Below are 21,244 nucleotides of genomic sequence, written 5' to 3'. Positions count from 1 at the left end.
CAAGCGCTTCAGTTAGTTATTATTTTCCCACTACTTAGAGAATTTTCAAGAATGCGCAGTATAGATAAAGTTGCTCGAACGAGAGAGAAAATGAATACAGTCGGCACCGTAAAGTAGAGATGTTTTTTCCCATGAGAACTGTCCATATAGGAGTATTACATATTTTGACCCCGACATACTTAGGGTGTGTTATGCACAGAACGGACAGATTCATAGACAAGTAGTTTTTTTCGTAGGTTAAATTCCAAGCATAATATTTCAAGTAACGTATGAAGAAGTTCAAAATTGTATTTAATTCTAAGTGACTTTTTAAAACTATTTCTGGTTTCAATTGAAAGAGTCTCTTGACAATTTCAAGATTGTTATAACTTTTATTATATAGGTTTCTTTTTCATTATAGTGATTGCAGATTAAGTGTTGCGGATAAATTTGCAAAAGATTTAGAATAACGCTTATTAATACACACTAATTAATTTTTTTGCTGAAAACTTCACAATAGCTATTTTTAACACGTGTTTTGCTAGATAGTAGTAGTGAATAAACAAGCATAGTAAAAAATGGGGAAATACAAAATTTTTATGGTAGTGTAGAAATTTATTATTCCAAATATACTGATCTATTCATAATAAACAATAATGTAATTTTGTTAAAAGTATGTATGTTTTGAAAATTGCACATGTATTACAATCAATTAGTTGTCGACAAGTAAACAGCAATTATTTCTTGAACAGTTGATTTTGTGAGGTAGTTATAATAATCTAGTTTTCTCTTACAAATGTTTATGGAATTTTTTTTGTGTTTGGAACCGAAAAACAATCATACATGATCTTGATTTTCCAGATTTGGAGCTCTATATAATTTGTAAAAGAATGATAACAAACTTTATGAATAGCATTATATATTTGGCCTATTATCATATCTCATAATTTTCATATGATTTCATAAGTTTTTTTGTACAAAATAGCGATTAGGTATGTCCCAGCTTCTCAAATAATAGGAATACTAATCCTGCACATTAATGAACGACTCCTGTACCTGAATCGCTTTTGTTGTTGATGGCGATATCAAACATACTGTTCTGAATAAAGTGCAAATTATATAAAACATTTAATTGTTATTATTTGGTCTAAAAAAAAGTTTGATCCTTCTCGGACTCCTAAATACATCAACAGTAATCTATTTTTAAACTGATTGATAATACATTTTTAAATTTTACAATCTGACGCGTTATTAAAAATTTTAATCGATTTCTGGTACACGTACTTACGTTTATTATGAAAATATAGGTTTTTTCTGATAAAACGTTATTATCAATATTCAAAATATAATCACAACAACGATCAAAATGTTTTTTATTTCGTATTATTTGTAGTAAATTTTAAATTGCCGCGATTTGTTTGGTACATGCGTATTTGATATTACGCCTCCTACTCTAAATACCGGACATTGCACATTGCAGCAAACGACAGGGTCATCATGATGAAATCAATAGTAGTGAAAACCGTTTAGTGATAATTTTCATTGTTAAAAAATATTGCTAAAATTCGTGAAAAAGTGATTTGTGTTCAGCCTTTTACGTATGGAAAACTCAAACTCGGAAGGTGTCGTCCTACCGGACATTTCCGAAGCCGAACATCTTGCGAATGAGCACGATGGCGGCGATAATGGCGATTCTGTTATAGATTCAAAGAAACCTCTTGTATCAACAGTCTCAGTTAGACATGCGGGGGTACCTGTTAGTCTTCCCGTGGGATCGCTTATCACTAGCACATTCAATGTTATTACACAAGATCAAATTCCTCATTTTAAACCTATGTTATGTGTCGATAACAGTGGTTATTTAGCTACAGATGGATCTGGCGAGGAACTTAAAACGATTGTTATACAACAAGAAGATGTTTCTGGCACTTCTGTTAATACTACAGTTTCAAATGCTTCAGTGGGAACATGGAATGATGCTGCAAATGCAGCTGTATTACCTGTAAGGTGCAAAAATACTTCCGCTGAACTTCATAAAAACAGATTTGGCTCTGGAGGTAGGGGGCGTTGCATTAAATTAGGAAGTTCTTGGTATACACCTAGTGAGTTCGAAGCACTTTGTGGACGAGCATCTAGTAAAGATTGGAAGAGAAGTATTAGATTTGGAGGAAGAAGCTTACAAACTTTAATTGATGAAGGTAATTACTTTAAGGTATTAAGTTTAAAATGTATTAAAATCAGATGGGTGATCAATTATTCTTTATTATTGCATATAAGGTTTCAAATCACAATATTTATCAAAAATAATATGGTCATGTCGTCAATATTGAAATTTTTGTTATTTCTAGTTTATAGTAAACAGACAATCGTTTACCAAGAATACCAATATTTACAAATTCAAGTAAGAACTACAATAAAACATTTTTAATGGTTTCCCAAAGAGATCTCTTAAATATTACAGAAAACTACTACAGTTTTTAATGAAAAAAATATATACATGTGCTTATTCATCTATCCTCACACATCTATATGCATGAATTTCTGCTCAAAATATTTGGCCACTAGAAAAAAGCATTTTTATATAATTTGAGATAAATGAGAAGATACTTTTTTAATGTCTACATAAATGATTTGCTATAGTGGTAAATATATTTTCCTTTGGCAGAATTTTTTTATAGTTTACTTAAAGGTTGTAATAATATTACTGCTAATAAATTTTGCAATGATTCATGTGCATTTTTATAAGAAGCCAATTATCAATCACTGCCACTATATCGTCACCTCAATGCTTAATTGTTCCAATATGCACTTTTTATAGGTTTAGGAAAATTACACTCTAAGCTGCAACTTAAATATTTTCTCATAGTTACATTTATGTCCTTATATTTGGTTTCTTAATTTGTAATAATGTTAATGTTAATAATCATATCTTGAATATTTTAAAGATCCTTTCGCAGATGACAAGAAATGAATGAAAATGAATTTTTTAATTGGATATTGAACCAACTTTTGTATATTAAATATTCTTATACCTATTTCATATAGACATTTTTTAGTATGTGGCAAATAGCAGAAGCCGATGCCAACCACCCCCCTACACACACACACACACACACACACACACACACACACACACACATATATATATATAAGTATTTTAATGTTTATGAACATTCTTTTTTATAATATGTTTTAACTTTGTGTTCTGGCTGAGAAAACTTCTTTTCAATTGTTTTTAAAATGACATGATTCTAAGGAATACTTAATTGCTGTAGACATTATCGAGTTTTTGTTATGTGGAACAATACTATCTGTTAAATTAGGAAGATTGATAAAAATTGTTTTTAAATTTTTAACAACAACACTTACAAGTTCTTTACCTGCTCTACCACTTGAATTTTCATGCCAATTACAATTATAAATGACATTGTAGATGCTGCAATGAGGTTTAAAGTTATACACTTTTAATTTCTGTTTATAAAAAGACTTATAACTTTTGGCAAAGAAAGAAAAGTTCTCCAAATCAAAAACTACAACACAAAAAACCTCATGACCTTCTACACTTTGTTTGCCTATCAATGTTTCATTTTCATATATTCACATTTATCAAGTTTCTTTAGGCTTTTAAAAGTCTGAATTAAATTTCATATTAAATATTATTCTGTAGATACTTTCTGATTCGAATCATTTACTATTAATTTTTAAAAATTGTCAGCTGATATTAAGTGATTGGTCCAAAGATTTTTTAGTTAGTTAACTCCATAATTTTTTTGCATGTTTGTTTTTTCAGTAGAGATCTTGGTACTTTAATAGTTTTGTTTTGAATGTTGAGTCATTTGTATTTATTGTAAAATGATTTTTCTGCTATTAACAACTTATTTATTGAAGGTATAATTTTACCACATGCAACAAGTTGTACATGTGCTGCATGCTGTGATGATGAAACAGCCACTGGACCTATCAGACTTTTTACACCTTACAAGAGGAAAAGGAGGAAAGAACATGATTCTATTAAAAGGTCAAATGGAGATGATAGTGACCACCAAACGAAAGAAGAAGCTTGGCAAAGTTTAGCTGAAGGTTTGGACTCCACAGACTATCAGTTAATTGAAACTGTAGGAAATGCGGATCCACAAACACAAATAAAAAGGTTGGAAGAGATAGCTCTACAGGTGATTTATACTAATGTAATTAATTATCATAAATTAGTTAAAAATATTGAAATACTGATTACAACGCCCAGTTTCACATAGTATTAAAAAAGTATACAATACATGAAGAAAATTTATTAAATCTTTCATTACAGATAAATAGATTAGCTTTAGAATTTAGGAGAGGAATAGAAGATTTAAAAGATACAATGAGTAGGCAGAATGAAAAATTTCATCGGGATAAAGAAGCTGCTATTCTAGCAGCAAGAGTTGAAGCACAAGTGGCGGCTCTACAACCAGAAAGCAATTCAGATTCTACTTTACAACCTGCCATAGATAACGAAAATCATAAAAAAGTAAGCGCTATTTGTTATATTTCACTCGTTACTCATTACTTTTGATTGCTATGCAAATATTATCTGCACAATAAAATATTTGAAGTTTGATAAAATACTGAACATATTGTTTATAGTACTACAACACCAACACTCACAATTCCACTGTCATGGAATAAATACCAATAAGGGGCCATCCATAAATAATGTCACACGAATTTTAGGACATTTTAGAAAAAAGATAGTTTTTTTATCACTTTTCTTTTAGAATCTTCAATAACATCAACATAAATTCAAATATTTTAGATATCAGAAAAATCAAACGACAGTTATAAGTTTAACTTCCGAAACTATTTTTAAAAACTTGATTAACACAAAAAATGCAACTTTTAATTTTACAAATACTTGAATGAATCTAATTAATCTCAATGATTGAATTAACTGAAATTAATTATTGAAATCAATCATTCTATTTATCTTTTTGTATCACTGTCATTTCTTTTTCTAGTATAATTGTTTCTTCTCTGTTCAATTCATCTTCTTCTTATTGTTCTTTCCAAAATTATCCACCATTTCTTCAGTTTTGTCATTATAATCATTATTATATAACTCTTCAGATATAAAGTTTGGTTTTTTATTTTTTTTTTTTTATATTCGTGACTGGAAATATTTATTGTTGTTATCAATATTCCCATTTATAGTGGGTCTGTCCGTGAAATTTCTTGACAACGAAGACATCGGTTGTGATTTTGGCAGCTTTTGCACAGGTATTTGGTTGGAACATTTCTTTTCGCTCCAAACACCCGGCCATTGGTCGGAGAATTTCGTTTTTGTTGTGGTGAAGGATTTATATTAATAGGTTGACTACGAAAGTGATTATTGTTGCAATTATTATTATTATATCCATTATAATGTTTTGCGGATAGTTAAACTGATTTCTGTTATAGTTATTGTTATTATTATTGTAGTATTGATGATGATATGGACAATTATCCAATGACTTTTTATTATTATTATCATTTTATTAAACAAAGAAAAAAAAAAGATCTAGAAAGCTCGTAAGAGCGGCGTTACCCCATCTGGGGTGTTTAGCCACCATATATATCATTTTATTGGTTGTTTTGATCATTTGTTATTGAGGTTAGATTTGATTTAAAATTATTATTATGTTTTGTGTATATACAAAGGCAATGTATTCAATTTACAGTTGTGGTAATATTTATTCACAAATCTCTGAGGTGAAATGGTAAATCCGGCAGTGCATATAATTCATCTTTATATTAGGACACGTTGTAATCTTGTTACACAAAGTATTTGAAATATTGTATTTATTCCCAATTCTTATTGTATATTTTTGTTACAGTGTGCAAACTGTAATCGAGAAGCTTTAGCAGAATGTTCTTTGTGTCGAAGGACTCCATATTGTTCGACGTTTTGTCAGAGAAAAGATTGGGCGTCTCACCAAGTAGAATGTGTAAGGGGAGTCTCTGCACCCAACGATGCCCAACAGTCCATTATGCTTATAGTAGAGAGCACCGACCAACAGTGATGTGTTTTTATTTTACATGTTTTACTTGAAACCAAATAATTTATGAATAATTATTAATAGACGATTAAAACTTTATATTGAGGTAACGTATTGTTTTTGAAATTCGGATAATATCCGAAAATTGTTTTAATTTTATTTGTAATATTTCTTATTTATTTATACGTTTCACCTTTTTTGTTAATATTGAAGTTGAAAATTGCTTTTTATAATTCCAAGTTTATTTATTTTTCACAATCAAAACCAAATTCAATGTTTATGTCCATGAAAAAAATGGAGTTTGTGTGAGAGTCATTAATCACACAAGTGCACAATCAGTGAGAGTATATAACTATAATATAGATTCTAATAAATTCCGTTTTCACAACTGGACTATTTGAAACATGTAGGAATTTGTTAAGAATTTACTTAGTTTACAAGTCCTATTTTAGTCTCATTTCATTGTTTTTCTTTGATTCTTCCTTTTTATTTTGACCTGATATAGTTCTATCTTCTTGATTCTTGTTGGCAGTCTTTTCCAGCAGAAGTTAACGTCTTTAAGGTTTTGTAGATTTCTCATTATTGTTTTTATTACACTCCCAATTGAGCTCAAGAGGCTATCAATCGAGATTATTTTGTCTATTGTACCATAAATCTATATTTGTAACAAAAAATATAAATAATTTTGGTATTTAAGTGTACCTTATAAAAAAAGTGAAGTGAGTAATTTTCGAAAATTTTCTGGGTACTAACATCTTTCATGCAAACTAAACAGTAGGATACGGACTGGACTGACTTGGGCTGCATTAGGCAAGCTGAGATATGTATTAAAGTTAGATCTATCGACATGCCTCAAATGAAAGGAGTTTGACTTATACGTCCTCTCAGTGTTGACTTACGACTCAGAAACACTAACGTTAACAAAAAAACCTGTAAATAAAATAAGAACTGAACGAGCCTTGGAAAAGTCCATGTTAGAAGCAGGATTGCCAACTCTGGGCGACAGAACACTAAATCAATAAATAATTAATGTTAATAATTTATATTAACTATTGACTATATGGATTTAAAACACATATAAAAACGTTGTCATTAAACATTTATTCAAATAATGAGTGTTGTACTACTTTATTACCAAATGATTATTAATAAGTAGCATTATATTACGTGAACTGACATCTTCTTAATCTAAAATAATTTTGACCTTTTATAGCACTATGTGACCTTCCCGTCACAAATCGATTCTTTGCCATTTAAAACTAAAATATTTCGAATCCGTTTCAGGCAACTGTAAAAAGAATAATGTAAATGACGTAAGTGCCTTAATTGTCGAACACACGGTCCAAACTACCTACTTACTATTTACAAGTGAATTAGAAAGTTTTTTATAAAGCTACTCATTACATGATTCAATTTCTTCCGACCCCTTTAGGTTGGCAAACTAGCCAAACCTTGACTGGCTCAAAATGTGGTACTGCCCAGCGAACCTGAACTTTGTATGTTATCGTGCGTCTATCACGAGAAATACCTCGCAACCTAAATTACAGACTATATTTTGACAATCACTTTACAAGCTTGCTACTACTAGAATACTCGTCAAAAAACAGAGTCTTGGTAAGATACAATTCGCCGAAACTGGATTCCAGATTGCAAATTACCTACAAAGAAATTTCCAAGAAGGATAGAAGCTATTCTTTTGAGTTTTTTGTTGATGCCAAAGGTGTAGATATAGCTTGAAAATAGAACAAAGTGGTGAATGCAACAACAATTTTGTCGGAGAAATACCAAAACCACAGATGAGGAGGTATGACAAGAACAAACAAATCACATGACTATGGCTCATAAAGCCAAAGGCTTGCGATAAAAACACTTGAGCTCTGCTGATTTCCGAATTGAAGCTTCTAAAACTTTATGTGAGCTTAGTGTACCATCGAAGAAGAAGAGCAGTAGATTTATCGAAAACAACATAAGGGTCCAGCACTACATGTGCCTCCAACGTCCATCGAGCAATATTAGACAGGACACTGACCTGTTTGGACAGAAGACAGAAATTTCTCAAATACTCTAACGTTTCGCAAACAATGTGCGAGAAGGGTGGCGTTTATGCAACAAAGAACACTAATTGTTGAGTTACCTATATGATGCAGTGTGACATTCTTTTCACAATGTAGATTTGATTCTCTAAAAATGAAAAAAAATTCCAGAAATGCGTATATTTTTTATTTCTTTCCGTTAACATTTTTCTCTGCTTATTTTTTAAATTGTATATCTTGCTCTGCAGAGAGTTTATAAATACCATTTAACAATAACCTGTAGAATTATAAAAATGTATGGTAGTATGGAATAATCAGTAATAACTAAAAAATCCATGAGCTGGCTACCATTATTTAACATAAAGAGTTCATATAGTTCCTTCAAGTTGGATAAGCTAGTCATTAAATTTGATCATAATGACGTTTGTTGGCTCTTGAGCTTTTAATTCTGAAGTGGTTTTCTTCATTAAAACTTTGATCCATTAATTAATCTTTACCAATATTGCTCAATTATAAATTCACTACAATTATTTGTTAACTTCGTAAGAAGTTTTAAATTTCAAGGACACAAGCTGAATAAATTTTTGAAGAGAATATTTACACCATTTTTAGGCTGTTTGGAGAAAACATGTGCACTCTTGACAAGAGATAGAAGGAAATGTAGTATGACTGAAGTTATCAAAACAACAGGGGATGCATGGGAAGTTGTAAGGGGGGAAATGATTGATTGATTATGATGTATGAAATGAAGATATGTGGATAACTACTTCCCGAATAGGTTCCTTCCTCAGATATTATAACCCAAACACTATTTGATTGATGCTCTTCGAGGGTTTATACGACTATTTAACATTTTTTAAAAGTAAAATATGAAATACAATTGTTTCCAACTACCACAAATAGTTTTTTGTATTGAAATAAACTGATACGAAGACATAGGTATTATTATTTCCTTATTAATAAGAAATATAAAAAAACGGACTCGGTAATATTTTTTTCTGAGATTGGTACTTATTTTCGTTTGAGCTCAAAATGACAATTGAGTGTGTTTGCAGCTGTTGTCGCGATGTGGTTCAGCATGAATTCGTCCCAGAGGGTCAAACTGCCAATAAGGAGTACTACTTGGTCGTTTTGATGTACTAAGTGAAGTACTTATTCGTGAACAACAGGATTTATTAACAGACAATTCATGGATTTTTCACTACAATAATTTCCATTTCAGTATTATTGTGACATCGTATATATCAGATTTGACTCTCTTAATTTTTCCTTTTTTCGAAAATCAAAAATCCTTTCGGAAAACGCGCAATGAGTCGATTGAATCTATAAAAAATATTTCGCTTAAGCTGCTGAAGGCCATCCCCTCCGAAGCTTACAAGTATTTAGAAAATTATATTAAGGCTTGGAATTATCCGATTTTGAAGGTGATAATAAATGTTTATATTGAAATACGTAAAAATATTGTGTTTTTTGTCAAATCGGGTAAAAAATTATTACATGGTAAGCTCAAAAGTCTTCGTAAACAAATAACAGCCAAAATACAAGAAAACCCACCAGAATAGAAAAAAAACGAACTTAAACTAAAATAACAAAACAAGCCATAAAATGATGTCGAAATGCAAAACTTTCCATTTGTATTAAGTCTATTGATTTCTCAAAAATTAGCCAATTTGGCGTATGAGCTGGTACTGGAAGTGTGAAATATCGAACTGAACCTGACTCTTTCAATAAACAGAAATTTAGATTATTAGGTAACTTTTTTGATTTTTCGGTCGCTATGCAGCTAAATCTAAAAACATATTTTGTGCATGACTTTCATTTTAATGGAATGTATCTATAAATATGTAATCATTATCACAAAACATTGCATGCTGTGTCTATGGAGGGTAGAGGTAAGGAGAACCATCTCTGTACTACAGAAAGTGTCCATCAAATTCTTTACGTTAGGGAGGCGCTAGTATCGCATGAGTGTAAATTTTAAATAAAGCTACGACTCTAGTCATATAAAATTTCATATTCAGTTTTTAAGTTTAGCCCCCTTATGACATGATACTCCTTACTTCTACCCTCCGTAGCTGTGTCATATGTATCTCTGTTCATTACTAACACAGAGACTAGCCTGTAATCACTATCATAAAACATTTTGCTATTGCGTCTGGTTAGGTTACTGAACAATGTATGCTGGGTCATTTACCCGTCCCTTTCAATTTAATGAAATATCCTATTATATATGCATTAAATATGCAATTACTATCATAGAACATGCATGCTGTATCATCTATCATCCAAGTATCTCTGTTTTCGTTATCGAATAATGTATGCTGTGTCATCTATGCATCACTTTCAATTTAATGAAATACCCTTATAAATATGCAATCACTATTGTAGAACATGCATGGTGTATCATCTATGTATCTCTCTTTTCGTTACCGAACAATGTATGCTGTATTCTGTATTTAATATATTTATAAATATCCAATCACATAACATGCATGCTGTATTTTATACTATATATCTCTCTTTTCGTTCCAATTCAATGGAATACACGACCATATAACATTGCAGGCTGTGTCATTTACGTATATGTATCTCACTTTTAATCCTGGTCTTCCCCACAGAACATACCATACCTTAGATTTCAATTCAATGGAATATACTCATAAATATGCAATTACCATCACAGAACATTGCATGCTGTGTCATCTATATATGTACCCGGTACGGAACAATGTGATGCTCCAAATTTGCAAAAGAAAGGTTATGTATTTTGTAATATTTGTAAACATCACTGAAAATATACAAAGATGACTACACATTGGGGAGAAATTGAACCGAAACCTGCGTCTGTTTTTACTATTCCTGATATTACTACCGAAATAGAAAAGTCGATGGACAAATTTTGTTTATCAGAATTCGATGATGAGGTCGACAGAGAGAAAGTAGAAGATATTGTTTTGCCTCCTATAGATCCATTGGTATCCTACGCGATTTCTTTACATAAATATGCTAACGATATGACTGAAATGATAAGAGTGGCAGAATTAGCGACTGAAATGAATCTAATTCCTCCAGAAGATGCAGCTCCTCCAATGCCTCTAATGCCCGAAGTAGTTTTAAAACATAAAAGAAACAAACTCAACTTTATTCCACAAGTTATGACTCCATTTACTTCTGGAAAAGAAGTAGAATTTCCGGAATTAAGTGAAGCAGTGGTAAAAAATCTACTAAAGAAATCTATTTGTGCCATGTTTGCTCATGTAGGATATGAAACAACACATCAGAGTGTTTTGGATACAATGACTGATGTATTAGAAACTTTCTTGCAAACATTTTGTCACAAAGTAGTAGAATATACGGACAGTATTGAACATCAAGATATAGGTTTTAGCAGTATAATAGAAAAAGTATTGATAGAAACTGGAATGGGTGGGGTTCGAGGACTTCACGATTATTATCAAAATAGAGTAATTAGATATATAGAAGTTCTTAAAAAGCGATGTGTTGAACTTAATGAACATTATGCGGCCCTTCTAATACCAAAAAGTCCTTGTCCTACAAATAAATTCAATTCAATTGTTAGAGTAAAAGTTGAAGAGGATGAAAATGTAGTTGAGGTAGAAAACCCGGAACTCCATTTCGCTTCTTTTGAAGGTGATGCATCTGTAATTGAGTCTGGTCTACAATTGTTGCATAGTTTGGAAGCAGTAGAAAATCTACAAAGTTTAGAAAATGGTACAGAAGAAGTAATTGCCACAACTTCTAATATAGTTACCATCGCTCCCGAAGGAGAAATGTGCAATTTATTACCTCAACCCAAGAAAAAAAGATTATAAGTTTAAAATTGTTTCCTTGAAGCTGGTTTCAATACATTTTGTTGAAATCGTAGTGACAAGCAATTGAATAATTGAGATTATTAAGTTGAAAATGCAGTTTTTATATTATGTACAGTTTGATGAATAAAATAAAAGTAAAATCTATTTAATTTTAAATATAAATTAATTTGGGTGAAAGTTGTTAATCATTATGTGTACATAGGTATAAGTAATGAATTTTCTGTGAAAATATATTAGAAAAGTGGTTAAATGGCGGCATATATATTTACTTGGACGTGTATAATTCATGCCAAGTTGCAGATAGTGGTCGAACAGCTGTTTGTCAGCAGGTTAACGGAACTCCTCGTAGTCGTGTCGATAAAAATGGACATATGATTCGAGTAAGTACAAATTCTCTTTTCACCATAAAACAAAATATTCATATTTTTGTGATGTGGTATTTAAGTAAACACAAATATATATTTCTATAATTTATTGATAATACCGATTTGATTAACACCTGCACATGTTTATTTCGATGTGTCGTCAGATGGCAACTCTAGGCAACGCGACTTTTCTTAGCTCTTCAAATTGCATATTCCTAAGATTTACCAGTAGACTGAATATATATTGTACCCCCCGAAACCAGTTTTCTTACTGATGAAGAATCGGGAGATGAAGATTACAATTATTGTAACATAGATAGCCCGCCAATTAGCATCTGGCGCAGAATTGGTCTTACTGAAGAAGATATGACCAACGATATCAATACTAAAGAAAAACCATACATTACAGAAGCGGATCAAACAGAAATCTTTAAAAACTGCACTGAAGACAGACAATGTATTTTCAGCTTCAAATGCTGTAGAAAAAAAATTACTGTTGGACTGTTGGCGACCTTCAACATAGGTCTAAATCCTTTCCCGATCTAGACTACAACCAATATTATATTTTCTCCTGTAGAGAAATTTGAGCTATTTTGCGATGGAGATGACGTAGACAGGAGATTATGCACTTTTTAAAAAACCGGTGTGTGAGACTCCTATTAAGTTGTGCTAAACAAGAATCTAGACATTTAACTTTTGGTGTACTAGTGATTTGGACTTAACCAAAAGATCATATCAGTATTTTATGAACCGTCCACTTCAAAACAACTGCATTTATTGATACAAAGTGAATTAAATGAATTAAACAACTGGAATTTACTTTCTCCTGGTACGAAAATTCTTTCCGTTTCCGTCATCGTAATGATGAAATGGAACCTTACTTTTCAAAAGAAGATGATTTCTATTGTAATCATATTCCTGTAGTGATCAATTTATTGAATTTTGAATATGATCCAAGTCACTGGCGATTGTTCATCAACTCCTCAAAAACTAGCTTTAAAGCAGTGTTGCTTTACAACGAAAACAAATGTCCTTCAGTGGCGATTGCCCATGGTTCTACTCGTAATATGAAAGAGACTTACGAGAACATGAAGTTCCTTCTTGAAAAAATTTAATACTGTGAACATGTTTGGAAAATTTGTGGATATTTTGAAGTTATTGCTATTTTGGTTGTTTACACAAAATGTTTGTTGTTTCATTTGCGAATGGGACAGCAGAGAGGGAAAAAGTCACTACACACAAAAGTATGGCCCAGGTCACTTTCTTCAGAGTAGAAGAAAGTTGAAAATAATCCTTGACAACATACTTTCACCACCGTTGCATATAATGCTCGGCCTGATGACACATTTTGCAAAAGCCTAAAGATAGAAATGGATTCTTATATCTGGAAGAGATATTTCCCAAACAAAGCAAGGTAAAATTGAAGAGGGAATATTGATTGGTCCAAAAATACGGGAACTAATAAAGGATACAAACTTTGAAAGGAAGCTAAATGATCTGGAAATGTTTTGTGACCAAAATTTCCTAGAAAACTATAGATACATGACTTAATCAATGAGCTTAAAATTTCATACAAAGCTTTGGGATGTAATATGTTTTTAGAAATACATACTCTGCACTCTCATCTGTATCTAGATTTCATCAGGACATTTCTTTAGAAAAGCCCTATCTATCTATTGCGCATTAAGGAGTATTTTTTCTAAGTGTATGTTTTATAAAAATATGTCTTGATGTCTTGATGGTCTCAAATGCTGAGAAAAAAACCGAATTTGTACAATATTACTGTTTATACACTGTGTGTGTATAAAACCGATAAGGTTTGGTTTTAAAATGTGGTGCATCCATACTGCATCTGGGTATCTTGTTAGCTGTGATATGTACCAGGATAAAAATAAAAATTGTTGTTCTCAAGATGAACAGTTTTTTGGAAATTGTACAGAATTGTAAATTGTTTTCCATGTTAGTAGAAAGAGCAAAGGAGGAACACTTGCCATACAACTTCATCTTTAATAACTTTTTTACAAGCTTCAATCTGTGAGTCGTCTACCTTACGGTGATTGGTTTTACAGGAAACGTTACTATCCCAAAGGACTGTCCGTTGACCAATAAAAAGATCGTGAGTAAACAATATAAAAGAAGAGCGCACGAATCTACGCTAGAGCGAACGAAAGGGGGTTTCTTAAATAGCTAAACAAGAACGAAGTTTCCATAGCGAGTACCTGTTTTGGTACCCATCCCACCTCGATAATAAACGATACTCAAAAGCTGAAGAAAAAAATCACACATATCGATGGACACTATGCAATCGGCGAATATAATAAAGGTGTGGGGTGTACCGATTTGATGGGCGAGAATATCAATCGATGTATTTAATTTTCATTGAGGAGATAGACGAGGTTCAACTTCTCTGGGCTCCGCTTAAACTTCGAATTTTAATATGAGGTGATACTGTTTTAGATTTTAGAGGTCCTTTTCATTTCTAATTTTTGAAATTCTATAGGAATTTTTGTAAAGTATTTTACCAAATTTTTGTCTGCATTTTTCAAGTGTATATATACTGGTTTGTTCAAACATAAAGAGCCAATGATATCTTTATAAAAACACGAATTCTTTTTTAAAACTACGATGAAAGCTTTCTTAGCAATTGTCCGTAATAACTTGAAATCAAATTCATTACGTAAATAGTGGTACACCTTTTTGGCATGAGTGGTAATAGTATCTTTTATAAGACGTAATAAAAACGGCATATCCGACGATTTCTGTCTAAAATCCGCCACTGATCGGACAGTCATATCAAATTTAAACGCGACGTATACAATTCCTTTGAAATATTGAGTCAAAATTGCTTCAGTATCTCGAAGATCGCTCAATTGAAAATGTTTGAAATAATGATAAGTTCTGCGGAAGCTCACGGCGGCGGTTATTATTTCAGCTTTAGTCTTTGGTACTTTGTCGTTCCAAAGTTTAAATTTATGTCTCAAACAAGTTTGTTCGGCATCAAAATGTTTACTGATTTGCTTAGTAGCAAAGTTAATTTCCTTCCCGCAATAAATCAATAAAGGACAGTCGTCTACGTTCGCTGTTTGGATTTTGGATTCGTTTATAGGAAAAAGTTGTTGGAAAGTACGTTTAAACAACTCGATTTCCGAGATATCGGTCGTGCAAAATAAATAATCATCAACCACACGGTGTAATCTGTAATTGGTTTCGATAAAATTGGATAAATGTTGATGTTCTAAAATGCTTAGATACAGATTGCACAGACAAGGAGACAGATGGTCTCCTTGTAGGAGACCGTGGGACCATTTGAATATTTTTTTGTTAAAAGTTACATGTTGATTTTGTATGTGGTTGATTAGAAAAGATTTTTCTTCTTGTTCGAATTTAGTTTCGATGATTGCTTGACATAGTTTATTGATATTGACATTACCGTAAGCGTCTTCTATATCGACTGTGATCCCGTACAATGTTTTAGATTTTAATTGTTCCATACACTTTTTCCAAAAAGTAAGTTCCTTTTGTGAAGATGATTTACTAAAAGACAGAGCAAGCTGCTGAATTTTTCTCAATATCTTAGTGATTCTTATTTTTTGGATTTGGTTCAATTTGTTGGCACGTACAATGGGGCGGTATTTCATTTGGTTTAAATCGCCTCTTGGAAACAACTGCAAACTCCCTCTTGGATTAGAAAATTTGCCGGGTATTAAATGTTTATTAATAATGAGGGATTTGAATATGTTTGCCTGAAAATTAAGAAAACGTTAAAACAAGTATTCATATAGTAGAAATGATGGAGGTCTCAATATACGATTTATCGAACACGTATTTTCTACATACTATCTTTTTCTAGCAATAGAAATTAAGCATAACAACACAATACCAATTAACTATAAGACATAAGGGAAGTCGAGGTAATGGAAACCTCCAGCTAATTCATTAGCCTTTCACTATATTTTGAATGTGCTGCCATCTGTTCGTTTGTAGCGTAACTTCCGGACGAAATTTGTAGAAATTAGGAAAACAATTGTAGATGGCAGTGGAGTAAATCTCAGAGAGTATCTTTTCATGTAAGGTTCATGCCGGTTTTGAGTGTGAAATTTGTGACTTTCAAAGGTTTGTACGATTCGGAAAACTTGCGGAGAGTTGCTCGTGATGCTTTTGTTCATCGCGACTGAAAGTAAATATATTTTCTCATCATTCTTTTTGTTGGGGCAACCGAAACACAAATCGTGTGTTTTGTGGTTATGATAACCACGCAAATAAGGGTAATGGGATCAGGCCACAATTACCTGATTCAGGTAATTATGTTTTGTGATGTGCTCGACATCTTTTCAGATGACTAGACTTTACAAAGGATAACCAATAAGGGTTCCGAGAACCTTACGGCTGCTGCTGCTGCTATAAAAAATGGTCGGTCCGTCCGGGAGGTATCTCGAACTTTTATTATACCAAGGAGCACCATACAAATAGGATGAAAGCGAATAAATACGACGATCCAAATCTAGGTCGTAACACAGTGTTTTCTAAAGTTGAAGAACAAGAACTTGCAAAACACGTGATAAAGTTGAGGCTACTAGTATTAATAGAATAACAGCCTTCAACAAAGAGCAGTGTCTTTATTCTTTGAGAATTTGGATCAGGTTTTAACCAAATATAAATTCACGGGATAAAGAATTTATAATTTGGACAAAACTGGCATTTCTGCCGTAGAGAAACTTGAAAAAATACTCGCTAAGAGGAGATTAAAGCAAGTTGGAAACGGGGAAGAAACATAACTGTAATTTGTGCATTCAGTGCATCGGGGATTTATGTTCCCCACCATGTTTATTTATGGCAAAAACGAATGAATTATCTGCTTCAGAAAGGAGGTTCTCCAGGGACAGCATTTTGCTGTTCAGATAAAGGCTGGAGAACGGAGGAACTTTTCATTTTATATTTGAAACATTTTCAAGAAACTGTTAAAGCAGCTATGGAAGATCCAGTGACTCTTGTTAGCCTTTGCTGATTGTTCTTGCCTAGGTTGATACATTCAACAGATCTTCTCTGGTTATAGTTTCCCAACAATATTTTTACTCGCCTTAGCCCATGTAGAATGTTTCAGTAACGGATTTTATCTACCATCTTTTCTAATTTTTTCTATTGTCCTGTAGTCGATTCCATAAAAATTTTCAGGTTCTATGAAAGATTTATCCAACTTTACTTTAGCAAGTCTGTCTGTCTGCTACTTCATTTCTCTACATTTTAATATGTCCAGCAACCCATTGGAAGGTAACTCTATCCTTCTTACGGAGATCATTCAGCTTGTCTAGGCACTCCCTAACCAGCTCGAATCTTATGACATTGACTATCGGAAAAAATAATAGTCTCCTAATGGCGATAAGTTCTTTTTAAGTTGGACTGGACACACTGAATAAATTCTGCTTGAAAAATACTTTATGTATTGCTGAAGATTTCAGAGTGTTTGGTTCTAAGTTAAAATAGTCCATATTCCAGTTTTGTCTGCTATTTTGGAGGCATTCACATACCATTTGATGACATTTCTAGTATGGTGTTTTGATCCCATTTACTTCTACTGCTTAGTTTTGAGAAAATTTTTGTTTTCTCAAAGCCAAATTTTTCCGGTATTTCATCCTGAGACAAGTCCCAGGTTTTTTCATTCTTTGAAGGAGGTTTTGGTTTATCCCAGGTGACTCCCCTAAACATATTGAGTGAGGTTTGTCCCCCATGCTTTCTAATAATATATGAAGAGGTGGAAGATTTAGAATCACTTCCAAGCAACCATTGGACATATTCTCATAACCACATTGTGAGAAAAAGAGACCATGTACAGGAAAATGATGAAATATATTCTGAGCGTGTGATAGATGTTATAAAAAACTTTATCATGGTTTCATTGCAGTTCTGTCCAAGACCTTCATCAGAAAAAAAATGTATAAACTATTGACATATGCAGAATTTTTTTTAAGTATAATCCAAAAGAAAATTCATTAGGGTCTAATCCCTCATAATAAGAATAGAAATGGCATGCATTGACTTTCAAATTGTGGATTTCAAAGCCCTATACCCAGAGCTGGTGGTAATAAAGGCACAAGTTATATGAAATTATTAAAAATATGGTAGTAAATAGTACAATTACCATGTGGGGGAAGATTTTATTGACCATTTAGGTCTCTGAAATAAAAAAATGGTGACTGAAATTCGATATTATGTTGAAATTTTTATGTCCTATGAATCATTCGATACAATTTTGAAAAATTTTATATTTTATTATATTTTTTTTCTTGAAAACTGTTAATCAGATTTCGAAAAACTTTTTTAGTCGATTGAAGATGTAAAAGAGAATTCGTAATATTATCAAAATTGATTTACTAGAACGAGTTTTTTTTACCTGAAACTTGTTCCATTTCTTGAATGGTATAAATTGAATTTCGTAGCTTTTTATTGATTTTAAACAAAAGTAAAAATTTCTTATTAATGGCTTCACAATTTGTTCTAAAATGTACCAATTTGTCTGGCTTAAATACCGCTTCTGTCGTTTAGTAACGTCTGTTGCTTCTGGTAGCCAATTTATACATTCTAAATCAAAACCATCATATAAGTTATGTTTAAAAATACATTCTCCTCGAGATTGTGTCATTATCTTATTAACGATAAAATAGAAACGTTTCCTATTTTGCGAAGATCCGAAATACTCTTGAGGTAAGATCTAAAACAAAAATATTTTTGTGAAAAAATTACTATTTCACAATATATGTTCCTCAATGTACCGCACTAAATCTTATGAAAATTTACCAAAAGAAAATATTATGGATAAGGTAATGGTGTATTTATCAAAAATAATTAGATATCCACGTTAATAATTGAAAGATTATTTTATTTCTAATAGAGTTTCAGAGGTATGTCCTAACCATGTCAAGGATCGGAGAGAACTGACTACTTACAATTATTGTACTATTGTTGTCCCTTAATCTAAAATATTTTGGGTTTTTATTATCTATTTTATAATTAAACTTATACTAAATACTAAAATATAGTCTTTTACAAGGTTAAAAATAAAAAAACTTCCAAAATTATGTTAAGCTTAAAAATGTGAACTATAATATCTTAGAACAGAAGGATTTTTGCACTCTATATTCCCACATAAAGAACAAAAAAAACAGTGAATATCAAGCATAATTAATAATAATAAACTTACAGCAGGGACGGTTAGGACATAATTTAAATAATAATCTAAACTAATAATTTTCTATTAAATGTTCAAAAGAAAATTTTTTATAACTAAGCAGCCTTTTAACTCAACTTAAAAACTGGAATTGAAATTCCAGCGTTCATCAGTTGTCTTATCCATCTAGTTATACGGGCTCTGCGCGCTCTCTCAATGACATACGTTATATCCGGCAGCTTAAAAAAGTATGGCGTGATTCAATTGGAGAAGTTCACTGCATTCAGCGCAGCGAGTAATAAATGGTGCGTTAAATAAATAGCTTTCAGAACTGTCTCGTTTCTTAGGACGATTTGAACTGAATAACAATATTCAGCAATAGATTTTGCGCAGTATTGAATTTGTTTCCAAAATTAATATATATATCAAAAGATTCTGTAAATATTCATACACATACACAAAAAGATTTACTAAAGATATTTGTATCTAAAGTGATTAGATTTATGGTTATTAAAAAATGCATTGTATTGTTTTCCCTCTTTACTTTTTTGTGGAGCTAAAGCTTGGATCATTTCTTTGTTTTGTTCAATTATTTGGAACCACTCTGAGGCTTTGTCCGAGTAGGTATGATGATGGAAACAAGATAAGCTATTTTTCAGTAATGTTTCAATGTTGTGTTGCAACTAGGACTTCGGATACACTTGATTGAATTTCTCTTTTTCATCTATACTGATGGTGATCAATGTAAATTCATTCATTGTGTAATATGCTCTCAATATGGTCAAATGCAAGAATGCGAATATTCTTTTTTATCTATTTTTTTTAATTTTGTTTGATTCAATTTGAGATTATTTGATCTACAAATGTATATATTCAAAAATAGTTGAGAATCTTGCTAAACTAGAACCCCTTGATAGCCAACGACCTATGGTGTGCATGTGCATAAGTGAGTGTTTCCCTCAATTATCTGAACAAATTTTTCAAATGGGTTTAAAATTGTGCTATAAAAATAATTTTCTATCATTTCTCAATCAAAATGATGATTGTTATAATATTTTGAACATATATTCAAATTTAAAAAAATTATACAATGACTCACCATATCCAGAATTTCTAAAATTCTTTTATTCATATAAAAGCTAGCTGCAGCCTTAACTTTCCTATATGCTTTAGAAATATATCTCAAGATTACATATATTCTTAATTTTGGATTCATTTTTCTTTTCATGCTTCTTGTGATTGATTTAAGTCGCTTTTCTTCACTAAATGTTGTGAATATAGATAATTGGTAATATCCACAATCTTTTTGTTTTTTATTATTTGACTAAAAATATAAGTCCAATAATTACTGCTACTTTCTTGGAAATGATATTTATTTTCAGTTAAGTGCTCAACAGTTAAATTCCCAATTTTCTAAATATGAAAACTAATAAATGTCAAAAAATAATCTAGGTAAAAATTATGGCCGAGAGGTGAAAATGCTATAAAATTTTCTATCGATAGTCTTAATGACTCATAGTTTCCACATAATTTATTTGACCACTCGGTATATGTGTAGATTTTATACTTATTTCATTAATGAAATTCTGAATATATTGATATAATTAGACTGTATGATATAATTAAAATGAGAAAAAACTATCAACTTAATGTTAGATATTTTAACTGATAATTTTTTGAAGCCTTAATTGGAAAAGGATTTTATATACAGATATTTCATCAAAGAAATAAATATGTTTATATATTTGAAGATCTATATAAAGTTAAATGACAAAATTCAACTCTTTATTTTAATTAGATTTTAAAAATAAAATTCTTATTTGAATACACCTGTTTCCATTCTATTTCACATCACAAGACC

At 31.4% G+C, this 21,244-nt stretch overlaps 3 protein-coding genes across 7 annotated transcripts in view; 2 read left to right on the top strand and 1 right to left on the bottom strand.

The window, feature by feature from the left end:
• The first annotated feature begins 525 nt into the window (after window positions 1-525).
• LOC130449538 (deformed epidermal autoregulatory factor 1) lies at window positions 526-8,957 on the top strand. 4 transcript variants are annotated; one of them, XM_056787425.1, is made up of 5 exons: window positions 526-581; window positions 1,373-2,177; window positions 3,868-4,151; window positions 4,286-4,486; window positions 5,829-8,602. In XM_056787425.1, the coding sequence occupies exons 2-5, from the start codon at window positions 1,580-1,582 to the stop codon at window positions 6,012-6,014; spliced, it is 1,269 nt and encodes a 422-aa protein (XP_056643403.1). In that variant the 5' UTR covers window positions 526-581; window positions 1,373-1,579; the 3' UTR covers window positions 6,015-8,602. The 4 variants fall into 4 exon arrangements, 2 of the variants coding, with proteins under 2 accessions (XP_056643403.1, XP_056643402.1); XR_008910456.1 differs by lacking the exon at window positions 526-581 and adding an exon at window positions 8,636-8,941 and having other exon boundaries at window positions 1,409-2,177; window positions 3,868-4,166; window positions 5,829-6,096; XR_008910457.1 differs by lacking the exon at window positions 526-581 and adding an exon at window positions 8,636-8,957 and having other exon boundaries at window positions 1,429-2,177; window positions 5,829-6,096.
• Window positions 8,958-10,752: 1,795 nt separating this feature from the next.
• Window positions 10,753-21,244, top strand: part of LOC130449539 (STAGA complex 65 subunit gamma-like) — an 11,709-nt gene continuing 1,217 nt past the window's right edge. The window contains exon 1 of the mRNA XM_056787426.1: window positions 10,753-12,236. Coding sequence (XP_056643404.1) covers window positions 10,828-11,856 — 1,029 coding nt within the window. The 5' untranslated portion in view covers window positions 10,753-10,827 and the 3' untranslated portion in view covers window positions 11,857-12,236. The remainder of the gene's footprint in view (window positions 12,237-21,244) is intronic.
• LOC130449537 (uncharacterized) overlaps window positions 12,314-21,244 on the bottom strand; it is a 9,933-nt gene continuing 1,002 nt past the window's right edge. Inside the window, exons 2-4 of one of the 2 annotated variants that reach the window (XM_056787421.1) lie at window positions 20,483-20,707; window positions 18,610-18,927; window positions 12,314-15,964 (exon numbers count right to left, since the gene is read on the bottom strand). In XM_056787421.1, coding sequence (XP_056643399.1) covers window positions 14,675-15,964; window positions 18,610-18,927; window positions 20,483-20,707 — 1,833 coding nt within the window. In that variant the 3' untranslated portion in view covers window positions 12,314-14,674. The remainder of the gene's footprint in view (window positions 15,965-18,609; window positions 18,928-20,482; window positions 20,708-21,244) is intronic. The other variant, XM_056787422.1, reaches the window with a different exon arrangement.

The sequence above is a fragment of the Diorhabda sublineata genome, chromosome 10 (genome assembly GCF_026230105.1).
Source record: "Diorhabda sublineata isolate icDioSubl1.1 chromosome 10, icDioSubl1.1, whole genome shotgun sequence".
Taxonomy (NCBI): domain Eukaryota; kingdom Metazoa; phylum Arthropoda; class Insecta; order Coleoptera; family Chrysomelidae; genus Diorhabda; species Diorhabda sublineata.
Note: the sequence above shows the minus strand (reverse complement) of the source record. Positions and strands in the feature narration are given on the sequence as shown.